At 46.1% G+C, this 27,315-nt stretch overlaps 3 protein-coding genes and 1 non-coding gene across 18 annotated transcripts in view; 2 read left to right on the top strand and 2 right to left on the bottom strand.

Moving 5' to 3' along the window:
• LOC101943064 (protein SLFN14) overlaps positions 1 to 16,241 on the bottom strand; it is an 85,465-nt gene extending 69,224 nt beyond the window's left edge. Inside the window, exons 1-4 of one of the 2 annotated variants that reach the window (XM_065572995.1) lie at positions 16,013 to 16,241; positions 6,545 to 7,641; positions 4,102 to 4,230; positions 1,306 to 2,023 (exon numbers count right to left, since the gene is read on the bottom strand). In XM_065572995.1, coding sequence (XP_065429067.1) covers positions 1,306 to 2,023; positions 4,102 to 4,230; positions 6,545 to 7,634 — 1,937 coding nt within the window. In that variant the 5' untranslated portion in view covers positions 7,635 to 7,641; positions 16,013 to 16,241. The remainder of the gene's footprint in view (positions 1 to 1,305; positions 2,024 to 4,101; positions 4,231 to 6,544; positions 7,642 to 16,012) is intronic. The other variant, XM_065572996.1, reaches the window with a different exon arrangement.
• A 1,009-nt stretch (positions 16,242 to 17,250) lies between these two features.
• Positions 17,251 to 17,346, top strand: LOC112059275 (Z30 small nucleolar RNA). Its single transcript, XR_002888537.2, has one exon. It is a non-coding gene; the product is annotated as a Z30 small nucleolar RNA (small nucleolar RNA).
• A 605-nt stretch (positions 17,347 to 17,951) lies between these two features.
• Positions 17,952 to 24,342, bottom strand: PEX12 (peroxisomal biogenesis factor 12). The gene is made up of 3 exons (XM_008166204.3): positions 24,210 to 24,342; positions 21,937 to 22,490; positions 17,952 to 21,124 (listed from the first exon to the last, which is right to left on the bottom strand). The coding sequence occupies exons 1-3, from the start codon at positions 24,333 to 24,335 to the stop codon at positions 20,725 to 20,727; spliced, it is 1,080 nt and encodes a 359-aa protein (XP_008164426.2). The 5' UTR covers positions 24,336 to 24,342; the 3' UTR covers positions 17,952 to 20,724.
• AP2B1 (adaptor related protein complex 2 subunit beta 1) overlaps positions 22,489 to 27,315 on the top strand; it is a 109,911-nt gene continuing 105,084 nt past the window's right edge. For 4 of the 14 annotated variants that reach the window (XM_065572985.1, XM_065572982.1, XM_042857722.2 and 1 more), the window contains exon 1: positions 24,233 to 24,373. The gene's annotated coding sequence lies outside the window, so the exon portion shown is untranslated. Of the gene's footprint in view, positions 23,545 to 24,232; positions 24,374 to 24,607; positions 24,771 to 27,170; positions 27,252 to 27,315 lie in introns of those variants that run through there. The other 10 variants (XM_065572981.1, XM_065572975.1, XM_065572979.1 and 7 more) reach the window with 5 other exon arrangements.

The raw sequence follows: 27,315 nt of genomic DNA, 5'->3' as shown, positions 1-27,315 counted from the left end.
CACACTACAAGAAGGATGTGGAAAAATTGGAAAGAGTCCAGCGGAGGGCAACAAAAATGATTAGGGGTCTGGAGCATATGACTTATGAGGAGAGGCTGAGAGAACTGGGATTGTTTAGTCTCCAGAAGAGAAGAATGAGGGGGGATTTGATAGCAGCCTTCAACTACCTGAAGGGGGGTTCCAAAGAGGATGGAGCTCGGCTGTTCTCAGTGGTGGCAGATGACAGAACAAGGAGCAATGGTCTCAAGTTGCGGTGGGGGAAGTCCAGGTTGGATATCAGGAAAAACTATTTCACTAGGAGGGTGGTGAAACACTGGAATGCGTTACCTAGGGAGGTGGTGGAGTCTCCTTCCTTGGAGGTTTTTAAGGCCCGGCTTGACAAAGCCCTGGCTGGGATGATTTAGCTGGGAATTGGTCCTGCTTTGAGCAGGGGGTTGGACTAGATGACCTCTTGAGGTCCCTTCCAACTCTGATATTCTATGATTCTATGATTCTATGATTTGTATAGACCAGGCTCTCAAACACTTCAGCACTTTGTCAACACAACAACTTACTGAAACACCTGAGCCCCATCGACAATAGTGTCTATACCATTGTGAGTGCTGGTGCAGCTGTATCAGTGTTGGAATTCAGATATGTAATTTTGTACCATACATGCACCAAAGAGGGCTGCAACTTCTCCTAAACTGGAGCGCCTTGAAGTCTACAACAGTGGTTCTCAAACTAGGGCCGCCGCTTGTTCAGGGAAAGCCCCTGGCGGGCCGGTTTGTTTACCTGCCGTGTCCGCTCCAGGCCAATGGGAACAGCACGAAGCAGCGCGGGCCGAGGGACATACTGGCCGCCGCTTCCCGCAGCCCCCATTGGCCTGGAGCAGCAAACCGTGGCCACTGGGAGCTGCGATTGGCCGAACCTGCGAACACAGCAGGTAAACAAACCGGCTCGGCCTGTCAGGGGCTTTCCCTGAACAAGTGGCGGCCCTAGTTTGAGAATCACTGGTCTACAAAATAAAAGCAAGCAGGAGATGCACTGATTTTAGCACATCCCAGCTACAGCCTCTGCCAGCCAGGCTTCTGTACAACATCCCGCAGAAATCAGAGCTGACCTTCCCCAGTTTAGTCTCCAACGGAGCCTATCAATAGAAACCCAGCCGTCCCAGCCCTAGAGGTGAATCCCCTCTGGTGTGCAAGAGGTTAGCTGACCCACAGAGGTGCCGTTTCCACATCCATGTGCCAATGGAGGGATCAATTTGACATTTAATATTATTTAACTAAGGACACAGTTTTGAGTTACCTATAAAATGCTCACCTCACAAACTCTTTCAGCGGCTGGTTCTCACAAATGTAGAGAATCTCATCAGAGTGGCAGCAAAACATGTGCCTTATCTTCTCGATGATCTTCAGGGCCACTATTGTTTTCCCTGTTCCTGGCAGGCCATAGATAAACAGCTTCCTGCATTTGTGGAGATCTTTTGAAAGTATCTCATATTGTTTAACAGTGAGGAGATTGAAAAACTCACACCCAAGGCTGTCACTTAAAAAAGACCTAAAACCCAGTAATATTATCACAAGTGAGTTCAGTAATTTTGTTATATCCTTCTGGGATACATTGTAGCTAGCAGGGTACTTAACTTGCAAACCTAACTCTGTATTTCCCTCTTCATGGGTTCCAAGCTTTAGGAGACGGGGAATCACACACACTCTCTGAGTGTATCCCCCAACATTTACCAGTTTCTGTTTCAATGCACGAGCAGTTTGTCTTGCATATTCAAACATATTCACAGAACAGTCCTTCTCAGTGACCGTGTACAGCGTTGGGTGTTTTCCTGTGGCAATCAACAGAGCATCACAGACAACATGCTGATCCTTTTGCAATCCAACATCAAAAGCCCAGCTCCTTGAAAATATCAACAGTCCCTGAAAACAGTCTCCCATTTGCTTGTTCATTAAATTCTCCAGCCCTGGATACTCGGAAAACAGCCCTTTGGTGAGGATTTCTGGTGTGTATATTATTCTATTAGAATACACTAGAAAGTGAGAGAATTAGAAAAACATTAACAAATTCTGGAGATCGAAGTCTTATTTTACACAGAACCAGTACAGCATGAGCAATAGCAAACAAGCTTTCCTGACACACTACCCCAACCCCCTGCCCATAATCACCCACCAGTGAGTCTCAATCATACTCTGTAGGGACCCTCTGTAGGGATGGGAGGGGATTTCAGACTCCATGGGCCACTAATACCGTGGCGCCTCTGCTCAGGGCATGTCTACACTACAAACCTAAGTCAACCTATGTTAAGTCGACTTACAGCCACTGCAGTAATCACTGTGGTGGTTCATGTCCACACAACCCTCCTGTTGGTGGTGCACGTCCTCACCCGGAGTGCTTCCACCACCTGAAGAGGGGCAGGGGGAGGACTGAGAGGCAGGCTCTCAGCTCCGTGGGTGCCCCCAGGTTCCCCGCTGAGAGCCCGACTGCCCCCCTGGGCTCTTGGCTCCCCACTGCAGGGTGGGGCTATGTGCCTGGAGTCTGGGTGGCTCTCTCTTTCTGCAATCTCCTGCCTCATTCACCTCACATCTTCCAAAACTGAAGGTAATGGTGCTATGACTAATTCACATGGGGAGTCAAGGAAGCCACATCTCCATACAACAGAATTAAAATTTTTGTTAAAGTTAATGGTTTAAAATCAAATATACGCAGGTTAAGAGGGAAGGTACTGTACATCTGGGGTCAGGCTTGAATTATGAGGGATTACGAGTATTGGTTACAAGGTTCACGAGATACACTGCTTAACATCTACTGGGCCAGCTCCTGGGTTGGTGTGAATTAGCATAGCAGCATTACCTTCAGTGCTGGAAGATGTGAGACGAATGAGGTGGGAGACTGCAGAAAGAGAAAAGATGGTCTGATAGTTGGAGGAAGTTGACTGCTGCCCTGAGGACTTGGGTTCTATCCCTGGTTCTGCCACAGACTTAACATGATGTTGGCCAAGTCTCTTAATTCATAATTTTCCACAGGTGGCCAGCAAACTACGTATTCCTCATTTTCTGGGTGCCCAGTTTGGGACACTTTGGGCCTGACTTTTAAAAGTGCTGAGCACTCATAACTGCAACTGAATTCAGTGGGAGCTGTACATGCTTGGGTCACCAAATTCCAACTCAGTGCTTGTTCTTCCAGGTTCCCATGAGCTTTAATCCTGCTTCTGCCACTGACTCATTGCATGTCCTTGGGTAAGCTGCTTTGTCACTGGATTACTGGAGCATCCTGACTTTCTTACAAGCACTCCAACAAACTATTATTCCTCTAAAAGAACAGGAGTACTTGTGGCACCTTAGAGACTAACTAATTTATTAGAGCATAAGCTTTCGTGGGCTACTGCATCCGAAGAAGTGGGCTGTAGCCCACAAAAGCTTCTGCTCTAATAAATGTGTTAGTCTCTAAGGTGCCACAAGTACTCCTGTTCTTTTTGCGGATACAGACTAACACGGCTGCTACTCTGAAACCTATTATTCCTCTGTAAATTTATAAGAGAAATTCATTATTATTATTATTTACTGTCCTGTTTAAAACAGTTTACTCAGCCAGTCAGGGTGTGGAAAGAGATAAGGAGGATTCAGATAGGTCAGTGTTAAGACATACCAATTGGTCTGCTTTAACCAATGTATATGTCCCCATTGCCTTTAGCAGGGGCGGCTCCAGGCACCAGCGCTCCAAGCGCGTGCCTGGGGCGGAAAGCTGCGGGGTGGGGGGCGGCCTGACGGTTGGCGGATTTGGTGGCATGTCTGCGGGAGGTCCGTCGGTCCTGCGGCTTAGGCAGCAATTCGGCGGCGGGTACGCCGAAGGCGCAGGACCGGCGGACCTCCCGCAGGCATGCCGCCGAGGGCTGCCTGACTGCCGTGCTTGGGGCGGTGAAATGCATAGAGCCGCCCCTGGCCTTTAGTCCTCAATTCGTCAAAAAGCATGTGTTCTACATGAATAGAATATATTTTTTTCTATTAAGTTTTAATAATTTCTAAACTGGATGCTTCAATCATTATGTCAATCAATGTCCAGATGCCAGAAATAGACTAATAAAAAACATTACAATCCAAAGAGACATACCTGGAAATAGAGATTTTCGCAGATCAGATAGACACGTGAGGCCTTTGTTGGAAAACACGGTTTTGGAGAGTGGGGACGCACCTGACACACTGAGCTCAGTCTTCAGAACTTCAGCTAAATCTGAAATCTCTTTAAAAGTAAATTAAAGGGAATATTAATACACTTATTTCACTCCATCACCACCATATGAATTTTTACCCAGCATGCTCTAAGCTGCTCTCAGAATTGCTGTGGGTTTTGCATGGTAAATGCACTGGCCTAGTGTGAGCACCATGTGGAAACTCTCAAAATGAGATGAGATTATTTATTTTAACTGAAGGTTTTTATTTGGGTACCCAGCCACAGCAGTAGTGTCCTTTCACTTTAGCGAGGCTGAGATGATAGAATAATTCTGCTACATACTGGAGATATGGAGACACTTAGGTGGGGTTTTGATTGCAAGGCTTTGGGTCCCCTTATGCCTATGGTAGCAAGTAGGGGAAGCCAGGAAGAAAAGGTCATTAGCAAGTGTAAATCAGAACCAAGATATCTGATTTCATTCCCATTGGTTTCTTGTTTAATTATCTCTCAGGAGTGTGAACTTGGAAGAAAAGGACTTTGATCTTTGATCCATGCTGATGAAGAGAAGGCTGGTCGTCAATAAAGTTTCCACCATTTGTGATGTGATTAAGGATAAGGGACCTCCCCACTTTTTGCACATGCAGCTGAAATTGAGTTGGATGATACTGCAAGGACCTATATTGGCACAGAATGTGTTTACCAAATATTCAATAAATGCATGCTCTTTGCAACCGACCTAAAGAGTAGGAGAGCACTCTCATGTCGTTCTACAGGATTCCAGTTTGTTCTCCCTGGTGTTCAGTGTGTGCATAAAGCCACTAGGAGGGTTAATGAGGAAATGTGGGCTGTGGTATCTTCTCTATGGCTTTCTCATACTGTCTCTTCCAATTCAGATGATGTGGTTGTTGTGTTTCCCTGCATCTGGTTGATATTAGGACATGGATGAGAGACTCAATCCAGATAAAACAGTTATCAGATGTTGATAAGGTGGGAACGCAACTGGAATTTTGGACAAAGACTCTGTCTGCCCCTGTGAGGCCATGTTTTTGCTGTTGCCTTTGTATAAATGTGTTTTTACATCGAGAGAGCTATCTTGAGTTAGCTATCTTAGTATAAAGACACCTATTTTAGTAATGAAGACATAGCTTAACAGATGTTGTTTGTCCACCGTTTGCTATTCTTGTTTGCTGCTTGGGCGTCTGGTTAGATTCCCAGTCACAGCTGGAGGGTTAGCCAAAACGGCTTTCTCTGCTTGCATCTAACCAGAAGGTTGACGTCTTATCTTTTGGTTGTGACTCTCACTACCATGATTTGTGATTTTGTCACCTCAAGAGTGGGTGTCTACAGTGTGCTGCACCTTAAATCAAGCCAGAAACTGAAGACAGTGGAGAAAGGATAAGTCGCCTTCTTCCATGGCGTATTTTGCAGTGAGCATATCACACAGCCTTGTCTTGCTGTCTCTGGGTTTCCAAATGGAGTTTAAGGTGTAGCTTTTGACCTATAAAGTCCTAAATGGCATGCGATCTCCCAAACTGAGAGACACTTCTCACCTCAGGCCACGCCACCAGAGCTCAGACTGGTGTAGGCATCTGAGTCTCATGACAGAAGTCAGAGGGGGTGGCTGGCAAGGTATTCCCTATGCGGGCTTCTCAGTTTTGGAACTCGCTCCCCAACCTTGGTTCAAAATAGTCCATATTTGTTGATCCTTCAGGGCATGCTGAAAGGCTCATTTGTTCATTGGGGGTGTGGGGTTTCAGAGGGCAATCTTGCTAGAGAGGAACTATTTAATGAGGGTGGAGTATTTTTCGTATGCTGTAAGAATTTTTGTTATTTACTGCCCTATACCATGTGATTGGGATGAGGGTTTGATTTTATATTTGATTCCCTCTGTTATTTTTTTTTAAATGTTAAGGATATCTAGAGCTTTGGAAAGACACCTTCTATTTATTCCTAGAAATTATAAATGGTAATAATAATAAAAGACTTCTGTAGCCTCCACTCCCAGATTCTCCCTTAGCTCAATAATGTTCAGTAATAAAGTGGAAGTGGTCTGAAACACCTGTGCAAACAAGAGAAACCAACTGGCTCTATACACAGTGTTGTCTCATGAGCACAGGAAACAAACTGGTTTTTCAAATGTGGTAACCTTGGTTATAAGTTATAACAAAAAAAAAAGGTAAAATATATTCAGACAGACGTGTGAATTTTAACTTGGCAGTGTCACTTTAAGAAAAGTGTTCTGAGGTTGGAGCACCATTGACTTTAAATTTTAGGATCACTTCCGTGTCAAGCCACCAGTGGTGCTACCATGCTACAAATACTGATGTTAATTTTGATATGGAAAAAATAAACTATGATATTTTTATTTTTAAAATAATTTGACCTGGGTCAGATGTTGTCATCAGGTCCATCCAGTCCTTGGCCATCAATCTTTCAAACCGGTCATCCTTCACAATCCACGAGTCAGGATTATGCAAAAACACAGCGCAACAAAATGGCTTAATTTTCACAGCACATACATAGCCATACAAGTTTCCCGTATTATCCCATACATTCAGGATTTTAGGGACAACAATCAGTTCTGGCTGAGAACTGCAGAAATGTAAGACGTGCCGCACCTTCTGCCTGCCACGCTCTACTATCCTGAGTAATTCAATGTATGTTACAGTCTCTTTTCTACAACCAACAACTTTCCTCTCATCATCCACTCCAAAAAATAAATATCCCCCCTGTGTGTTTGCAAAAGCAGAGATATACTTTGGTAATTTGTCTTCAATGTCTTTCTGGATGATGTTCAGGTTATCTGTGGAAGGAAACTCTTTATAGTCAACACGCGTTGACTCAGAGAAGTTCAGCTTCTCACCCTGGGTGAGGTGCTGTACATTAAAAATATTTTCAATAGAGTCATGTTCTTCCTCAACACCATTCAGTACAGCTCTCTCAGCTCCTTGCTCTGTCTCATCAGATCTTCTCCTGGAACACTCTTTCTTCCTTTTGAAAAATTGTGCAGCAACACTAGAATTCATGAGTTTAACAGAAGTGCCACATCTTTGGTACAAGCCTGTTTTCAGGCTGCAAATCTGAGATGAAGATGAAATATCAGATGAAGATGAAACTTCAATTCTCCATGATTTAACAAAGATTAAAAGTTTGCTGTTTTGCTTAATGCTTTCAAAGTAGTCTGCAAACATTTGAGATGGAATAAGTTCTATAAGGGAATCTTCTATATCCTTCCCAAGTCCATCTCCTTCATTGTAGCCCTCATTTTCAATCTCTGCCTCTATCAAACCTCCTCCTGAGTTCAACAATGCACACGCTGCTTGGGAGATATTATCTCTCTGTTTCTTCTTGCTCTGTTGTTTGTTCCTTTCCTTCCTGTATGTCTCACCAAAAATTACTTTTCCAACTTTTACAACCACATCAGGATAGTTAGTGTTCGGGTCCACACATGGATACTCCTCCTCCATGGCCATCCTGTGTCTGAAACAAGAGAGAGGATAATTCTCACTTAAAACAACAGGTGTGGGCAGCAAGAGGACACTACCTGGATGTCCCATGAAAGTACCTTCTTCTGAGAAGGTAAACCTTTCACTCTGATGGGGTCATTTTATTTTTAATTCTAATGTTATTAAAATGCAATTATAAATAATGCAGCTATTCACATATGGCCAAAGTGAAAAAAAAAAAAAGCTTTGTATAAAATTATTGTAACAAAGAGACCAAATGGAAAGGATGCAAAGCCAAGACGCTGGTTAAGGGTTATAAAATCTATTGCCTAGGGAGTTCAATCTACTGAAACAGTGTTGGAATTATTCTGGATGAAACCATGCAGAGGGATGTGACAGAGGTTACCAGAAGATGAGAACTACTGTTGAGTGTTAAGCAAGAGGTAACTATCCTTATAGTAAGTGGGTACATAGACACCGGCTTCCTCATTTCCCTGGGGTTATTTGACCCCCCGCTCTATCCCAGGCCCCGTCCCCACTCCACCCCTTCCCCCAAGACCCCACCTCTGCCCCGCCTCTTCCTGCCCCCATTTTTCCCTTTGGGAAATATGGTCACCCTACTTTTTAACAAAGTAGGGTGACCATAGGACATGTAGGGCATGGCTCCCTGGTCTGCCCAGTTCTGGCACCGGTGGCTGCTTTACCCTCCTAGGGTGAAATCCCGGCCCCATGGAAATTAATGGCACAATTCCTTTGCGGTGTAAAGTGATCTTGGTATAAATGAGACTCAGACCCAATAAACACCAAGAGACAAAATGCTGCTCTCGGTAACATAAATTCTCGACTTATTGCAATGACGTAACGGATCTTACTCCAGTATTCCTGAGCAGGAGATTTGCCCACGAGTTTTTTAACTTAGATTTCGGATCTGTGTGACAGCAGCTTAAAATCACTAATGGGATTAATAAGAATTGAAATATACACCGCAGGCACATATCTGTGTGCAGGGGGTGCTGTCTGCGCTCCTCCCCACACAGCCCGGGAGAAATGAGTCTGACCTTGTTTCTGTTTCTCTTCTGAGTTCGCTCTGCTGAAGCAGACAAGGATCCAATATGAACTGATCTAAACTTCCCGCCTCCCAAGCGCTGAAAGAAACTTCCTGTCCTAAGTTTATTTCACTACCTGCCCCACTCCGTGTCCCTGCTGCTCTGCCCCTGGGTCCTAGTGCTACTGATTTGATTAGACAGGGTGGAGTTTGCAATACAAAGACAAAACAGGATCGCTCAGAAGTGTGGACCCACAGTGCTGAAGGAGATGGGGAGTTAACCTTGAAGAGGTATGTTTCATTCACCTTTTGAGTGCTGCACAGAGAGGCTCCTCTAGCAGAGGAACATAGTCCAGGGAGCCAGGAACTGCTGAGTTCTACCGATAGATAGGTGGATAGAAAACTGGCTAGATTGTCAGGCTCAACGGGTAGTGATCAACGGCTCAATGTCTAGTTGGCAGCCAGAATCAAGCAGAGTGGCCCAGGGTCGGTCCTGGGGCCAGTTTTGTTCAACATCTTTATTATCTGGATGATGGGATAGACTGCACCCTCAGCAAGGTTGTGGATGACACTAAGCTGGGAGGAGAGGTAGATATGCTGGCGGGTAGGGACAGGATCTAGAGTGACCTAGACAAATTGGAGGATTGGGCCAAAAGAAATCTAGTGAGGTTCAACAAGGTTCAACAGAGTCCTGCACTTAGGACGGAAGAATCCCATGCACTGCTACAGGCTGGGAACCGAGTGGCTAAGCAGCAGTTCTGCAGAAAAGGACCTGGGGATTACAGTGGATGAGAAGCTGGCTATGAGTCGGCAGTGTGCCCTTGTTGCCAAGAAGGCTAATGGCATATTGGGCTGTATTAGTAGGAGCATTGCCAGCAGATCAAGGGACGTGATTATTCCCCTCTATTCGGCACTGGTGAGGCCACATCTGGAGTATTACGTCCAGTTTTGGTCCCCCCACTACAGAAGGGATGTGGACAAATTGGAGAGAGTCCAACAGAGGGCAACGAAAATTATTAGGGAGCTGGGGCACATGACTTATGAGGAGAGGCTGAGGGAACTGGGCTTGTTTAGTCTGGAGAAGAGAAGAGTGAGGGGGGATTTGATAGCAACCTTCAACTACCTGAAGGGGGTTCCAAAGAGGATGGAGCTCGGCTGTTCTCAGTGGTGGCAGATGATAGAACAAGGAGCAATGGTCTCAAGTTGCAGTGGGGGAGGTCTAGGTTGGATATTAGGAAACACTATTTCACTAGGTTTCAGAGTGGTAGCCATTTTAGTCTGTATCAGTAACAACAACGAGGAGTCCTTGTGGCACCTTAGAGACTAACAAATTTATTTGGGCATAAGCTTTTGTGGGCTATAACCCACTTCATCAGATGCATGGAGTGGAAAATACATTAGGCAGGTATAAATACACAGCACATGAAAAGATGGGAGTTGCCTTACCAAGTGGGGGGGTCAGTGCTAACAAGGCCAATAAAATCATGGTAGATGTGGCCCATTTCCAAGTTGACAAGAAGGTGTGAGTATCAGAGGGAAAATAATTTTTTGTAGTGACCCAGCCACTCCCAGTCTTTATTCAGGCCTAATTTGATGGTGTCAAGTTGGCAAATTAATTCCAGTTCTGCAGTTTCTCGTTGAAGTCTATTTTTGAAGTTTTTTGTTGAAGGATGGCCACTTTTAAGTCTGTTATTGAGTGTCCAGGGAGATTGAAGTGCTCTCCTACTGGTTTTTGAATATTACAATTCTTGATGTCTGATTTGTGTTCATTTATTATTTTGCATAGCGACTGTCCGGTTTGGCCAATGTACATGGCAGAGGGGCATTGCTGGCACATGATGGCATATACCACATTGGTAGATGTGCAGGTGAACATCAGCAACCATCAAGTATCAGAGGGGTAGCCATGTTTGTTGCTTTTTACAGATCCAGACTGAGTCCTGTGGCACCTTTAAGACTAACAGATGTATTGGAGCATAAGCTTTCGTGGGTGAATGCATCCGACGAAGTGGGCATTCACCCACGAAAGCTTATGCTCCAATACATCTGTTAGTCTTAAAGGTGCCACAGGACTCTCTGTTGCTTTCTATCAGCAACCATGACTCTGAATACTGCGCTGATCTGCTGAGTGGAGTGACTGATATGTTGACATAGTCACTTTCAGAGTACAGCCACATGTTCCATGCCCAACGCACTCTGAGACAAGCAGTGAGCCAGACCCAAGATGATTTATTCTTCTTCTTCATTATATATTTGCAGTGGTGCCCACTATACATTAGGCACTTTCCAAATACTTAATGAGGACAGTCTCTCATAGGAGGTGTTCCCAACCGACGAACAGAGGTCTGAGGAAGGGAAATAACAATAGGCAACTTACTCACTTTTTATATAAAAATCAACAAGAGTCACTCTAGGTAGCATGGCTGAGGTGGGTCTTTAGGAGGGACTTGAATGTAGACAGGGTAGGAACCTTGTGGATGAGCTCAGGGAGCTTGTAACATGCCAAGCTGGCTGCATGGGAAAAGACACGGAGGTGGTTGTGTGAGAATCTGCCAAATGAGCAGATGAGAACTGTGGAACTCATTGCCAGGGGATGTTGTGAAGTCCAAAACTATAATGGAATTCAAAAAAGAATTAAAGGAGTTCATGCAGGGGCCCCATTTCAGATTTTGGTGGTGATGGGTGGCAACTTTAACTGTGATTACATGGGCTACTTAGGCACCTGAAAACTACTTTTTTTTTTGCAGACAATAATTTAGAAATTAGCTGACAGGAGCACTGTATCTAATTCCTATATACAGAAAGAAAATTAAATGAATATTAGACCCATTCAGCTCTAATACTAACATGTTCTGACATCTTGTGTCATGTCACTTAAGGGACACTGATTAGGCTTAAAAATTTAAAGCATATTCTTACTCTTGAATACAACAATGGAAACAATTGTAGAAAAATCTAGATTACTTTCTATCCTTTAGGCTATTTACTTTTCGCAGTTCACCAAGCTTGGAATAGATCATTTAACGTTTGGAAACACCCTTCTAGGGAAAGGCACCGTAACTTTATACTGCATCTGCCTGGGGCTCTAGGGGTGATATCTCACTACAAATACTGGACTAGAAACTGACTTTAAACAGGAGTGAAACTGACACTTTCAAGTCACTTTCCCAGTATTGCCAACCCCAAATCAAAAATTTTGAGTCAGGCTCACCAAAAAAATCATGAGATTGGCTTAAAAATCATGAGATTGTTTAAAAATAACAGATTTGGTGTTCTATTTGTTTGCTTTCTGCTGTTTGAGCCTTGAGGGTGCACTGGGGTCACATTTTGAATCTTTCTCCACAGCCACGAGGGCCAGAAACTCACTTTTTCTTTAAGAATGAAGGCTGAAATCATCACAGATCCACTTTAAAGTTGAGAAAACAAATTGAGTCTTCTGAGGTACATCAGGGCCACTGCAGGCAGGAAAGGAAAATAAACAGGCACAGGAGCTCTGGGCAGCTCTTCTTCTCGGAAAAAAAAAGGTTGGATGGTCAACTCTTCCAGGCCTTAATCAGGTAAAATCTTCTATTGCCATCAGCGCCTCCACTCATGGATATTAACATGTGTTCAATAATTATACACTTCATACTTAGAGCCATCTTATCCAGGGCTACATATTTTATACGCATTAGCTCAGGGACTGTATTTTCTGGCATATTCTGAACGATGCTGAGCGCACAAATGGTGTCAGTGAATAAGAACATAAGAACGGCCATATTAGGTCAGACCAATGGTTCATCTAGCCCAGTATCCTGTCTTTGGACACTGGCCAATGCCAGGTACCCCAGAGGGAATGAACAGAACAAGGAATCATCAAGTCTTTTTTTGCAGCACGCAGCAGAGAGAAAGGCTTGTCCAGTGGAGAGAGAGCTAGCCCGCAGAGACCTGGGTTCTATTTCTCCATGGACTTCCTGAATGATCTCAGGCCAGTGTTTCAAAGGTTTTTAGGCACCCCAAAATGCAGCTAGGCATCTAGTGGGGTTTACAAAGCACCTAACTTTCTAGGTGCTTTTGAAAATTCCACTAGGTGCCTAAATACCTTTGAAAATCTGGCTGTTAGTCTGTGTGTGCCTCAGTGCCCCATCTGTATAGTGGGGATAATAGCACAGCTCTACCTCACCGAGGGGCTGTGAGGAGAAATCGGTTAGACTTTGTGAGGCGCTCAGATACTACAGTGATGGGGCCACATAACTATCACAGGTAGAGTGAGAACCTCTCTATACCCTTGCTAGCCCTTCCCTTGGTTTTGGCCCCTTCTTTTCACCTACCCCCCTCATATCTCCCTCTTTTCCGAATGTAACCTTGGCTCAGAGGACTTGGCTGTATTTCTTCTGAGTACCCTGCATTCTGTATTCACTTCCAGATCCTTAATTTAATTACCAGCCCAGAGAGCTATTTCCTTCAAAGCTCTCTTTCATTTCACAAGCTACACTTGCAAACGTAATCTTCTTTTAACAAAGCTTTTTGGGTGGGATATTGGATGCTTGCAAATTATAGATGCATTTTTCAAAATACCTTCGACCAGCTGAGTAATGCTACTTTCCAGGATAAGTGCATGGCTTAAAACTATAAGGTTTTTAATTTAATTTTATTTACTTATTTTTAAAAAGAGAGAACTAAACCAGAACCTCTTACTGGAAGTCTCCCAAACTTTAAGAAATGTAAGCTATAGATCTGACTTTCTGGGTTGGGACCATCTAAACAATTTCTATTAAGTTTAAAAAAAAATATTTTGCTGAAATAGATATATTAACCAAGCAAAGTACGGATGACAATGAATACAATGTGCTATTAGTCATAATGATCCATGGCCAGACATTCATCTGTTTTAAAATAAATATTTAAATGGGGAGGAAATCTATTCAATCTGTTTTTATATGGATCACTTGATGATTACCTGTTCTGTTCATTCCCTCTGGGGCACCTGGCATTGGCCGCTGTCAGAAGACACTGGGCTAGATGGACCTTTGGTCTGACCCAGTAGGGCCATTCTTATGTTCTTATCTTAATCTCCCTGCCTCTGTTTTTAAACAAAATGCTGACTCCCTGCCCCAGGGGCACAAGCGGAGACCAGCTTCTCTCCTCTGATGAACTTACATGCCACACACAGGCTGCAGGGCAACTAAGAACTCTACCTGGGGCTAGGACATGCACTGGGAGCAGAGCTCCTGTATGAAACTCAGGTGGGGGGAAAGTTGCTTACAGGAATAGCTACATTGTTTGCTTTCAAGGATCTTGGCTTTTTGTGTGTGGAAGAAGACTCAGAAATAACAGGAAACATAAACACCACCCTATACCGGAAACCTACTGACCGCTATACGTACCTACATGCCTCCAGCTTCCATCTAAGACACATCACACGATCCATTGTCTACAGCCAAGCCCTAAGATACAACCGAATTTGCTCCAACCCCTCAGACAGAGACAAACACCTACAAGATCTTTATCAAGCATTCGTAAAACTACAATACCACCCGGGGAAGTGAGGAAACAGACTGACAGAGCAAGACGGGTACCCAGAAATCACCTACTACAGGACAGGCCCAACAAGGAAAATAACAGAACACCACTGGCCATCACGTACAGCCCCCAGCTAAAACCTCTCCAGAGCATTATCCACGATCTACAACCTATCCTGGAAAATGATCCCTCACTCTCACAGACCTTGGAAGGCAGGCCAGTCCTCGCTTACAGACAACCCCCCAACCTGAGGCAAATACTCACCAGCAACTACACGCCACACCCCAGAAACACCAACCCAGGAACCAATCCCTGTAGCAAACCTCGTTGCCTACTCTGTCCCCATATCTACTCTGGCGACACCGTCAGAGGACCCAACCACATCAGCCACACCATCAAGGGCTCATTCACCAGCACATCTACTAATGTTATACATGCCATCATGTGCCAGCAATGCCCCTCTGCCATGTACATTGGCCAAACCGGACAGTCCCTCCGCAAAAGAATAAATGGACACAAATCGGACATCAGGAATGGTAACATACATAAGCCAGTAAGTGAACACTTCAATCTCCCTGGTCATTCTATTACAGATTTAAAAGTCACTATCCTTGAACAAAACAACTTCAAATACAGACTTCAAAGAGAAACAGCAGAACTAAAATTCATTTGCAAATTTAACACCATTAATCTGGGCTTGAATAGGGACTGGGAGTGGCTGGCTCATTACAGAAGCAGTTTTTCCTCTCTTGGAATTGACACCTCCTCATCTATTATTGGGAGTGGATCACATCCACCCTGATTGAATTGGCCCTGTCAACACTGGTTCGCCACTTGCGAAGTAACTCCCTGCTCTCCATGTGTCAGTATATAATGCCTGCATCTGTAACTTTCACTCTCTGCATCTGAAGAAGTGAGATTTTTACCCACGAAAGCTTATGCCCAAATAAATCTGTTAGTTTTTAAGGTGCCACCAGACTCCTTGTTGTTTTTGTAGATACAGACTAACACGGCTACCCCCTGATACAGGAAACTGATGTTATCAGAGTGCTCATGCTCAGAACTGTGATCACATCACAATATGAACCCTGAGCCCAATACCGCACTGCTTATCTGTTTCCTTGTAACCACGTCAGTTTCTAAGGTTAGTAAGTATCGGGGCTGACTTGATGATCAAAAGTTTTTTTTCCCCACTTACTTAGTTGGCCTCTCAGAGTTGGTAAGACAACTCCCACCTGTTCATGCTCTCTGTATATGTGTATATATCTCCTTAATATATGTTCCATTCTATATGTAGCCCACGAAAGCTTATGCGCAAATAAATTTGTTAGTCTCTAAGGTGCCACAAGGACTCCTGTTCTTTTTGATGATGACATGTTCTGTTCCTTCCCTCTGGGCACCTGGCATTGGCCACTGTCGGAAGACAGGACACTGGACTAGATGGACCTTTGGTCTGACCCAGCCGGGCTGCTCTTATGACTTCCACATTGAGCGGCCTGAGCCCAGCCTTTCAGCCCAGCTCCGATCAGCTGTCACTACAACTAACGGGTGCGGGTCTCGTTCACACTAACGCCACTGCACGCGGCTCTGGCCGTGCGAAAGGGCCTGGAAGTGACAGTGACACGAGGGCCGCTCACTTTACACTCCTAGATGAGCTCCGGGCCCCATTGACGTCAATGGCAAAACGCCGGGGGGGGGGGTAAAGTGGTTTTAGTGTTAAGGAGACTCGCCCCCCCCCGACCAAGGGCCAATCGCTGCTCTCCCCCCCAGACCAGGCGCAGTGCAGTGACTGGGTCACGGGCGTTACCCGGGGGTCGGCCCAGGAGCTGGACTCGGATTTCAGGCGGAAATCACTCACCGGCTCGCTAGGGGAGATAACGGTTCTACCCCGCGGCGGGCACGTGCCCGTGTCCCGGGGGGGGGGCTGCCCGCGCTGCGCTCCGCCCCACACAGCCCGGGAGAAACGAGCCGGAGGTGGCGCCTGCTCTGCTCTGCGGGGCGCGGGGCCGCTCCGAACCGCTCTGAACTTCCCGCCTTCCGCGCGCTGACAGACACTTCCGGCTGTGTAGATCCCGCCCCTTCCGGCTTCGGGCCCCTCCCTGCTTCGCCCCCCCCCCCGCTCCTCTCTGAGCCAGCTCCGTCCCCTCAGCACAGCTCGGAGGTTCCAGAGCCCCGCCCACTGCCTGAGTCAGCTGACCCGTGACCCAGATGGGGCGCTGTGATTGGCTGCCAGGGAGGGTCACTGAGGTCATAGACCAGCATGGCGGAGCGCAGCGTGGAGCCCGGTGAGCTGAGCTGGGCGGGCGCGGGCTGTGCGAGCCGAGCCCTATCCGGGCTGAGCTGGGCGGGAGCAGGCCGGGGGGCCGAGGCAAGGCGAGGCAAGGCCTATCCGGGCTGAGCTGGGCCGGGCGGGCTGATCCCGGGGAAGCGGCCCCAGCCGCTCTAATGAAGAGCTAAGGGAAGTGGCTGGTGCTGGTTTAATGGGCTCCGAGGTCCGGCTCCTGCTCCGCGGGGGTGTCTCTGCGGGGGGGCTCCAGGTCGCTCCAGCTCCCTGCTGCTCACGCAGCCTGTGGCCACCGCTGCCCCACAGCTGCCCAGCTACCGGCTGCAGGTACACAGGGCCTGGAATGTATGAGATCTTGGCGTTAGGCTGGGGAGGGTAGAAGATCTGGGAAGGGTCTTCTCAAGTAAAGAGAACACGGTCTAAAACAGTGACCCTCCGCCTGAGGTTTGGGAGCCGCAAGTGTCTCTATAATGTGTCTCCTGCGGCTCTTTGCAGCCCATGCTATTAAAACATTGTGTAACCTAATTATTAACCAATCAGGATGCGTTTACTATGTTATTAACCAGTTGATAAAATAATAACACTTGGTCAGTCATTTTGCTGTGAAAATATATAAAATAGTAAATGGAAATAATGAATTCAGACTACTGTGGCTCTTCTGGGTAATGTTGATTGTCAATTTGGCTCCTGAATCATTGAGGTCTTAATATCACTGGTCTAAAAATAGCATTTCAGTTTCAGAATTAGAATCAGTTAGTGGTGCTTTTTGCCACAGAAAGTAGGTTATGTAGTGGAAGAGTGAGATGTGCCTAAAGCAATGATGAGTGAAGTATAGTCTGACCTGGTATTGCCAAGATTTTGTCTTGGTTCTGACCAGGGTGTGATAATGTAATCTTCTCTCTGAGCGGATTCTGGTTACATTACTCTAGAATTAACTATTCTTTCTTTGGACACTAAATATTTTTATACATCCCTTTAAACCGATTGAATTATGTATCTAAGCAGCCATCCTGGCAGGAGCTATTCGTGAGGGAAAATGAGAGGAAGCCAGTGTTTTGCTTCTTATATAAAGCTTTACTCAAAAAATGAGTTAGTGCAATCAGTTGTGTTGGGACCACTGCATCTTGACTTATTTCTGAGGATATAGTGAAAGCAGGTTACTTTTCTAAGTTCTCTTTTTCTTATAATGAGGGTGACCTATTGAATCTTGTTCTAACATTTTATTTACATTTTTATAAAATATGCAAACTTGGTTAAATTGTAATTGAGTAAATTATGCGATCACTATTAATGAGGCCTTTTTAAACTATGTTCTAATTCAGCTTTCATTTTTTTTTCCAGGTTTGGTTAACAGTTTCATGTTCAGATGTCTGTTCACATGGAGCACAATGGAATAATTGGAGCATCAAATCCAACACAGTATCTTTGTAAGACTTGGGTGGGGATTTTAGAGCAATACTGAATGCTTAAAGGATGTAATCAGTTAAGTAAAGCCTGCTTCATTAGAAAGAGGTGCTGGGATAGAAAAAGATTTATTATTTTGCTACTTAAAACAATCATTGAAGTGCAAATACAGACTGAAGTTCCAGTGTCATATACAGTAACTCACTTAACGTTGTAGTGATGTTCCTGAAAAACGCTACTTTAAGTGAAATGATGTTAAGCGAATCCAATTTCCCCATAAGAATTAATGTAAATTGTGGGGGGTTAGGTTCCAGGGAAACTTTTTTTCACCAGACAAGACATCATTCATATACTGTGTGTAAAATAAATAAAAAATAAACTTTAAACAAAATTTAATACTGTACACAGCAAGGATGACAGCAAGAGACAGACACACACCATCTGTAAGAGAGAGATGCGCATTGCCCCTTTAGGTACGCTGACCCCACTCTAAGTACACTGCTGGCAGCAGCTGCTGTCTCAACTTTCTGATCTGCTTAAAAAGGCAAGCTCCCTCTGTCCTGAGCCCTGTCATGGCCCCCTGCTCTGTGAGGAACTTATGGGAGCTGGGGGGGTGCTGCCAGTCCACCCTGGTTCCAAGCCCCCGCCAGCTAGCTCCAACAGGCTGCTCTTTCTGGAAGCAGTGGCTAAAGCAAGTGGCTGCTTAATAACATAAGGGAGCATTGCGCAACTTTAAATGAGCATGTTCTCTAATTGATCAGCAACAAAACAATATTCACCGGGCTGACTTTAAGTGAAGAGTTACTATACTAACTTTAAAATTATATAAATCTTAGGTCATGACACTAATGAATCACTGATTTTAAAATTAACATAAAAGGTTCAAAGTCCATAGGACTAAGCATAATTCAACAGAAATGTCAGTGATCAGTCATGGGCTGCAATAAGGAGACAAATTGTTTTCTTCACTTGTGCTAGCTGAGAGTGAGGAGCACTATTGGACACCAAAAGACCCTGGCAAAAAATTGACCCTAAAATCACCTTTTCAATAAACACTTCAGCCCCAGTCTGGTAGCCTTTATTTACATGAGTAGTTGCAGTGGAGTCAGGGGGACTATGTTTGTAGGTCTGTGTAATCAAACCTTCTGGGGCTGGCCATGTTGTAAGGTTGTATTGTTCTCCTGGAGCATCTTGGTTATCAATTTTTCAGAAAAAATGTAACAACTGTTGGGAAATATTTGCTGAATCAAGATGTAATGGATGATATGAATTAATTCCAAATCTGAGCTATATTAAAGCCTTGTAAAATCTACTTAATCTTGAATAACCTTTCACTGAATGTGACTCTTTTTTTTTCTCCCCCAATAAGGTGTTTGCATGAGCTCCCTGAAGCTGGTGAAGTGTCTATATTTATAGATCCCATAACTATTTTTGGAGGCAGCAAAATGAGCCTGCCTTCCTATTAATATGCCTCCAAAGATAGAGGTAGCCATTAGCACTGGTCTGGTATCTAAAGTGATGGCTTTCACTTTAACAGTGTACAGGAGTTAAGGACCCTTCTTGTGCCTCAAAGGATTAAAAAAAAAAAAAAAGCTTGGCTCTTGATGTGAAAAGATTGTACAACTTCTTTACAGCAAGTTGTTAGAAGGCTAAACTGCTGTTTCTATAATGTATTGTAATACCATACCAGCTAGGATAGTCTACTGCTGCCCCCTGTAGTTTCACTAGAAAACAAGGTTCACACTTCATGAAAAGCCACTCCTTCAAACTGGCTAAAATTAAGTGTGCTTAACTAGATCAACCAAAGTGTGGTGGAAGCAAGAATCGCCTTAAAATCACCACTATCCAACTTCTATATTCTGCCTGCTTAGAGATCAAAGGAAACGTTTCAGTATGACCAAATGGTCTTAAGGTGCTAAATGAAGCTACACTACACCAGTCCTAATTAAAACTGGCAAACTGCAGCCTAAGTCTTGGCTCCTCTTCAGTAGGAGGGCACTGCTCTCTGATTACAATTTCCACCACGTGTGATTTTACTTTTGGGTCTCCACCAGCAGTCCATATATTATGATGAAAGCAGCTATAGTCTGATTCACTTCATGCAAATAAACTTTCAGATGAGCAGTTTACCAGTGGTTTAACCCATTAGATAACAGAAGTGGAATGAGTCTAGTTAAGTCCTAACTCCCAGTATCATAACAGATAGGAAGGAAGAGAGAAGGAGGTTTGCTATGTCAGTAATCACTAACAAAGCAAATCTGTTCTGGCATGGTTCCAGTTTTTATCTGGCTTCAGTCACATATGCACAATAAACCCAATTCAGACAGAGGGCATCCTTTCCCTGGTTTGTGCTTGTGCTGCCTGGCTTGCTAACTTCACCCCTGAGTCATCCAAGGGAAGATGGGGGGAGGGGAAGAAGCCTAAATTTATGGCAAACTGATATGAATTGGGGGCACAGCCCTGTTCTGTAAATGCTCTTGTGAATTCCAAGATGGAGTAGTCTGGAAGCAGAGCTCGGGAGAACATAAGAAGTGCCAGGCTGGAGCTGATCAGTGGTTTATTTAGGCCTGTATCTGCCTTTGACAGCGGTCAGTGCCATAGCCTTCTGGGTGAGAGTCTGTCAACCTAGCCCTGGCATCTCAGAATTGGATAGAGCAACATTTAAGGCAACAAAAACCCTAGTGCTGCTGCACTGAGTGTCCAAATGTGCCTTAAAGCCTGATTACTCTGCTAGTAAACGGTCACTGTACCTTTTAGTGCCCTAGTAATGTTATACGCAGTCTGGCTGGCACAAAAGTTGTTCCACGTACAAGAACCTAGCGTATACAGTGCCTGAACCAATTCTGTATCTGCTTTGTAAGCGTCAGCGCCGTGCACTCCCTTCAGCTTTCAGGGGAGTACAGCTTAACAAGGTGCTGCAGCTCTGTTGCATAGCCGGTGATAGGGCACCTTTGGTGACTCTTTACATAAGTGTAGACGCAGCGATAACAAAACACAAAGCCGGATGTGGAGAGGACTGTGTCGTTGGCTCGGATTTTGCGGCACAACGGGCACACCGTCTTCAGTTTTGGTAAGAGAGGTGAGCCCGTGCCGTAGTCCAGGTGTACGGGTGGTGGAGGAGTAGGCAACGCAGTCAATGATTTGATGGTCTCCTGGTTCTCCGATGAGTACCACCAGTCCAGGAACTGCAGGAAGAACACGCCCACGGAGAGGCTGGTGGACAGGGATAAGGCAACACCTCCCAATGCTTTTTTCACTGCTGATTGCACTTGCTCTTTAATGCTGCAGCAGGGAGATAAGGTACAGACAGGTAATTAGCACCCGGCCTAGGCACCTGTGCAAACTAATAGTGCGGGTAGACAATAGGGCAGAGGCAGTACCTGACTCTGCATACTAGACAGACTTCAGGGCTAGTCAGCTACTGCTTTTTAAAAAGATACCTTGTTACAAATGTGTTGATGTTTACAACATTTAGAATCAACTGAGGAAATGAACAACATCGGTATTTTAGGGAGGTGTAAATTGGTGCATGGGGCACAGAACTTTTTAAAACTTGGAAAGTAGGTCCAGGCCCAGGTGGAAGGACTGGGGTTGAAAAGGATTGGGGTACAAAGGAATTCACCCGTGGTTTATTGTTTCAAAGCAGGCTCACATTGGGAGTGTCCAAAACGCATTGCCTTCTGTTCAGGATTTCTGTAGGAACAGAATTGCTAGTCCCAGTCCACTGGTGGACAATTGGTCCCACCCACTTCTTTGGTGGCAATCTCAGAAGACTACCCAAGGATTGAACAGGTCACTGAGATTGTTCACTGCAAGTTAAGGCAGCTTTGCAGTCAGGGACCTCTGAAGTTAACTCGGACAGGTAGGCTACTAGACTCTGCTCCCCCTTTCACAGGTGGTCACATTGAGCTTTTAAATATAAAGGAAACATATTTGACAATAATAGGAGCCCTGTTTGACCCCCATATGGTACCTCTTAACACAGACAGTTTTATGCTAAAGCACTATCTGGGAATAGAAAGACAGCCCCGAATATTCCCACATAACACTGCAATAATTCTAAGCTGTATTTGTCTGGCTCCTTTCTAACTTACCTGTGAGCGGGCTGCTGACTTGCAGTAGCTACTGCTAGTTTCTGCTCCAATGCCTGGATGTCCTCTGCTGTCAGCCTAACCAGGCGCACACCAGCCAGGCCCAGCAGTGGGGAATGATGCTGAGCCTTACCAAGGATATAGCACAGCTGCTGGCTGAGAAACCAGCCCTCCCAGGCCATGTTTACAAAGGGATAGGCTGCTAAAAAGGCCCTGTAAAAGCGCTTCCAGGAGGATGATGGAGGATGGATGGAATATTCGTCCTCTTCCCTCAGACTAGAGACTAGTTTCTCCAACTTTGTTTTCAGATAAGGAACGAGAACCAACAAGAGGAGAGACTTCCAGTGTTGCTTCTTTGGCAGCCCAGCACTGGCTAGCTGATGCAGCCCCTTGCTGTCTCCCACCGCTATCCTCTTTAGGCCATAGAAGTTTTCTGAAAAAGAGGCGCTACACCTGGACAGAAAATGCTGCTGGAGCAACAGATCCAGGAGGGTGTAGATCTCATCAAACCAACGCCAGAGGAAGCCATAGCGGCCGGGATTGGATTCAGCAAGCACCTAACATAAGATACATGGAACAGGGAAGGAAGTGGTGTCAAAGAGCCATTCACTCACTCAAAGCAATTATGGCCTATGTATCCAGTATAAGAAATGGTTCAGAAACACAGACCTGAGTAGTGATCAGAATAAGACACTGGCTAATAGAACTTTGGCCCTGTGGAAAATTAAATCCTTCAGTTTGCTACCAGCATATGACTGGCAATACTGTATCTATGTGTGACTTAAGCAAGATGTGAATTCCAGGGGTGAAAGATGAGTAAAGAGCATTTCACAGGGAACATGGTAGTGATCCCCCCTCATTCCCCAATAACGGAAGTATATCCCCTAAAACATTAACTGTCTGCGTATGTATCCTCACTGGAGACTCAAATGCACTGTATATATTTGTGTTTTCCCTCCATGAACATTTGTTCGATATAAATGCCTTAGTACTCCATGTCTGGAACTAAAGTAGCATTGTCAGCAACAGTCCAGGCAGAAGGACTTAGATCTGGGCACTCATCCCTTTGTGTGCTAGAGGAAAAGGTGGTCTAAGCACAGAGCCAAGACCTCATGAGCGCCAGTCAGTCCTAGTTCTGCTTTGGACTTCATCTGTTTTTTTGGACAAGCCACTTTACTTCACTGCTTGAGTGTCCTCAGCGGGAGAGAACATTTTCCTCCCTCACAGGCTTGCTGAGAGGACTAGCTAATGTTTGCACAGTGATCTGAAGATGGGGAGTGCTAATCAGTGCACTAATTATAGGCAATTTATCCCATTCTTCGACAGCACAAAGGAAATGTCATGTACCTACCACAGGGCAACTTGCTTTCCACACAGAGGAGCCCTTTAACTTTATTTTTGGAAGTCCAGCATTCTCAGCTCCTGTGCCATTATAGCAACAGCAGTGGAGAGAGGTTACAATCTGCGTGCTATACTGAGCCAATGCATTTGCTCAGGCACAGGCGTTGTGTCCTAAGATAGCACTTTGCCCTTTTATAGCACCTTCCATTCAACAATCACCAAAGTGGTTTCCCAGCGCTAATGAATTAGCTCTCCCAACCTCTGTGTGAGGTAAGTATGTATTATCCTTCATTATACAGATAGAAAAACTAAGGCACAGAGAAATTAAGTGACTTGCCTAGGGTCTATGGAGAGTCAGTGTCAGAGCCAGGAATACAATACAGGAGTCCTGATTCTGCTTTAATCATTAGCCTATCCATGAGAAGAAGTACAGGCTAACTGACACCAAGCACAGGCTTGGCCCAAATTCAACTTGAACACCGTCACTTATTTTTAGAATCATGACACACAAAAACGTGTCTTCCAAGGTTCAATCCATAACACATGTTTATGAGGGAGTAGTAAACCAGTAGGTGTTTTGGACAAGCCACTTTACTTCACTGCTTGAGTGTCCCCAGCTGGAGAGAACATTTTCCTCCCTCACAGGCTGCCACTAGGTGTTTCCAGTGAAAATACTGGCATATGCCCTTCCTTGAAATAGCACAGCTGCACTAAAGTTTTGTAAATGCAATCAAGTAACACAGTCACTGAGACTTCAATGCTATACGCAGAAGATGCTAGGTGGCGACTGTAGAAGGTACTATTCCCCCTATGAAATACACACAGCTTTTAATTTGGCCTAATGTAACACCAAACTCACTTGATGTCATATTTTTATATGTGCTCTAGGGAGGAGCTGGTATCCATAAAGTCTGGGGAAGGGGGGGCATCTTTACCTTGACCACATGCTGAAGTGCAGGTCTCACTGCTGACATCAAGCTGTCCTGGGCCACCACTTCAAAGATGGAAGGCCTGTCATCACTAGCTGAAGCAGCGGTGAGATGAGCCCCATGCTCCGCCATGGCTTCCTCCGTGCAGAAGGATCCTGACCTCCCCCACGGTAACTGGGACAAAGGAAACAGGAGTTACTGTGTGTGTGTGGGGGGGGGGGGGGTGTTTTAGTGCTGAAAGTCCTTCCCCGCCCAAGGGAAAGGGCTGCAGGCGGAGCAGCTGCAGTGACGCTGGCATCGGTGTCCCACGCGTGGGCACCGATGGGAGCCAGCCCGGGGGTGGGCGAGCTGGGCTGTCTCGGGCTCTGACCAGACGCTCTGCCCCCAGTTGTGTCTCTATGGCCGCGGCGGCGCGGACGCTCTAGGCGGCGGGAGGGGGAAACCTCTATCGCCCTCAGTCTTCCGAGCCGCCCCGCTTCCGGTTCCCGTCCCCAGCCGCCGCCTCCGCAGCGGTGTGTGTGTGTGTGTGTCCCCGCCCCGCCCTGTGCCCGACGCCCCGCCGTCCCGGTGAGTGTGTGCGGCCCCGCCCGCCCCATGGAGCGGGCCCGGCCGGGGGGGGCGCGGCGCGGGGGGCCGGGCCCAGGCCGGGGGGCTCGGGGCGGGGTCGGGGGGGGCTCTGAGGCGGCCCCGGGGGTGGGGCTCCGGAGGGGAAGAGGCGCCCTGGGGCGCGGCTGGGGCTGGGGCAGGGCCCTGGGGCGCCGGAACGGGAGCTGCCCCCGGCGGGTCCCGCTGCCCTTTGTTCCCAGTGCCGGGCGGAGCGATGGGCGGCTGCGGCCTCTCGCCCCCCTTCGCCGGGCCCCAGGGCTGCCCCCAGAGCGGCCATAGGACGGGCCGGGCCCCGCGCTTTGGGGGGACGCGGGGTCCAGGGCGGCCTGGGGGGCTAGCGGGGGGCTGGCGCCGGCTCCCGGGGGCGGGGCGGCGGAATGGGGGCGGGGAGGGAGCGGGCTGGGGCTGGGTCACTCGCTGCTGCCAGCGGCAGCCCCCCCCCCCCCCCCCCCCGCTAACACCCCACGTCCCCCTGAAGCGTGCCCCCCCCCAAGCGCGTTAAGCCCAAACATTGGTGGAGCCGGACCCACGTTCCTAAATATTGGTGGAGCAGGGGCACCGCAGGCCCATATAACTCGCCGCCTATGCCCAGCCCCACTCGGACCATCCCTCGCCACCCCGGAGCTGTTACTGGGTGGATGAAGCGCACACAGCTGGGTGGGCTGGCTCAGCGCTTAGTCTGGCTAAACCGGGGCTGTTTCCTAGGGAGATTGGGGACCCACCCATGGATCCAGAGCGGGTCCACTTCTATGTACCAACTGGGACTGTTCCCATTCCAGAGTTCCCAGGTTAATCATCCACTCAGATTGTCTCAGTCTGAGACTTTTCCCTTTCAGATTTTAGTGTCTTCACCCCTGCGATTACCCAGGGCCGGGCACAAAACTAGGTAGGGCATGTAGGTTCCTGTTAACAGAGTTTTGGGTGGTCAGGAATTGTATTTGTCAGTTACAAGACCCTTCTTTCTTTGAGGCTATTGTGTGAGACTGTTTGTCTCTGGGTGTAGTGATTCCTTTATTCCTGCTCTAGTCACTGAGTTAGACACATCTGCTTCAATCTAAATTTGAATTTCAAACACTTAAAGGAACAACATGTTGGTGAGCCAGCAGGGCTGCTAGACGAGACTAAAGCCCACTGGGTATTTTCTTGTCATGTTCTTGTTCTTATCTGGGAGTGAACGTAGGCCTTTTGTTGCAAACCTCAAAACCATTCCCAATTTACTTGTTCTGAGTTTAGCTAGTTAGACACTGGGCTCCAGGACGGCAAAGATGAGCCTATCGTTACTTTACAGCTTCAGTCATCTTTAAACATCCCTCAGTTCTTGCTAATAAAAATGGCTGTTTTCCATCTTTAAACGTGTTTCAGCTTTCCTCCTGTTTTGAATTGTGCAGAAGAAGCTGGCATTTCCTTGACAGTTATTTGAAACCATTGTCATTTGTGAATCACTGCTCTCATGTCTCTTTGTTTCTTGGGTTTCACTTGAGACTAGCTGTGCCCTGTAATGTGTTTGCTTAGTAAACCAGATTATAGTGAGTACCACTGGGAAATTGCCCTTGACAGCATGTGTGAAGTGAGCTCAAACATAGAATGAAGCAAAATACTCCTGCACCCTGGGGAAAGGCAGCCTTGTATTGTATTTGGAATATTGTAGCTGTGGTACTTATTAAAATAATAGTCTTAAATGTTATTTGTATCTGCCAAATCAGGAGGTCATTAAGACATGTACTGTGACTAGATTTAAATAAGAGCTGAGTAATTTTATGACTGCTAATGACATTTGTAACTGAGCAAGCTAAAATAATAAGGGTAATGAAATCTCAGGCTTCAGGGCATAAAGGTCACCTGTGAAATTTAGCAGGGAATTTCCCTCCTCTGTGTAGCACTGCCCAATTAGTTAAATGCGTATTATTGGGTTTCTGGCCTTTCCTTAAATAACCAGGTATTGGTTAGAATACCAGGCTAAATCTGTGCAGGGTCTGGCCAGGGTGATAGATCCTGTGTGTAAGAAAACCAAAGCATAGCGAGAACGACATTAATTCTCATAAAACTGGTAATGTGCCCATTACTTTAGTAAACGAAAGACATTTAAGTCCTCTTTCAAACTAGGCTAAAATCCTAAGCAGTGTGTCAGCAATAACATTGCAGCTGCAAGTAGGCTGCGTTTTTAATTATGAAATGAGACTTGTAGCAACTTCCTCTCTTGGAAAGATATGGGGGTTGCTGCCAAGACTGGTGAGCTTCGGGAGTTTAAATTCAAAGTGATGCTATATCCCCTCTCTCCCCCCCCCCCTTTTTTTTTTTGAGTATCCTTCCCTGTCTCTGTTTTCAAAATTACCTCTTGTGTTGCTGCTCCCAAACACAAAGCTACCCCAGTGATAAAGCAGTACCAGAACCAGAGTGAACAATCCTGATCAAGGTCACCCTGCTGCAGCTGCTGGGCTGAGGGTAGGTACACCTGCAAGAGCGCCACAGGCAAGATCTGATAAGGATGAGGGCATATAGAGACTAA

This window comes from Chrysemys picta, chromosome 19, assembly GCF_011386835.1.
Source record: "Chrysemys picta bellii isolate R12L10 chromosome 19, ASM1138683v2, whole genome shotgun sequence".
NCBI classification, from domain to species: domain Eukaryota; kingdom Metazoa; phylum Chordata; order Testudines; family Emydidae; genus Chrysemys; species Chrysemys picta.
The sequence above is the reverse complement of the archived record's forward strand: the minus strand, read 5'-3'. Positions and strand labels throughout refer to the sequence as shown.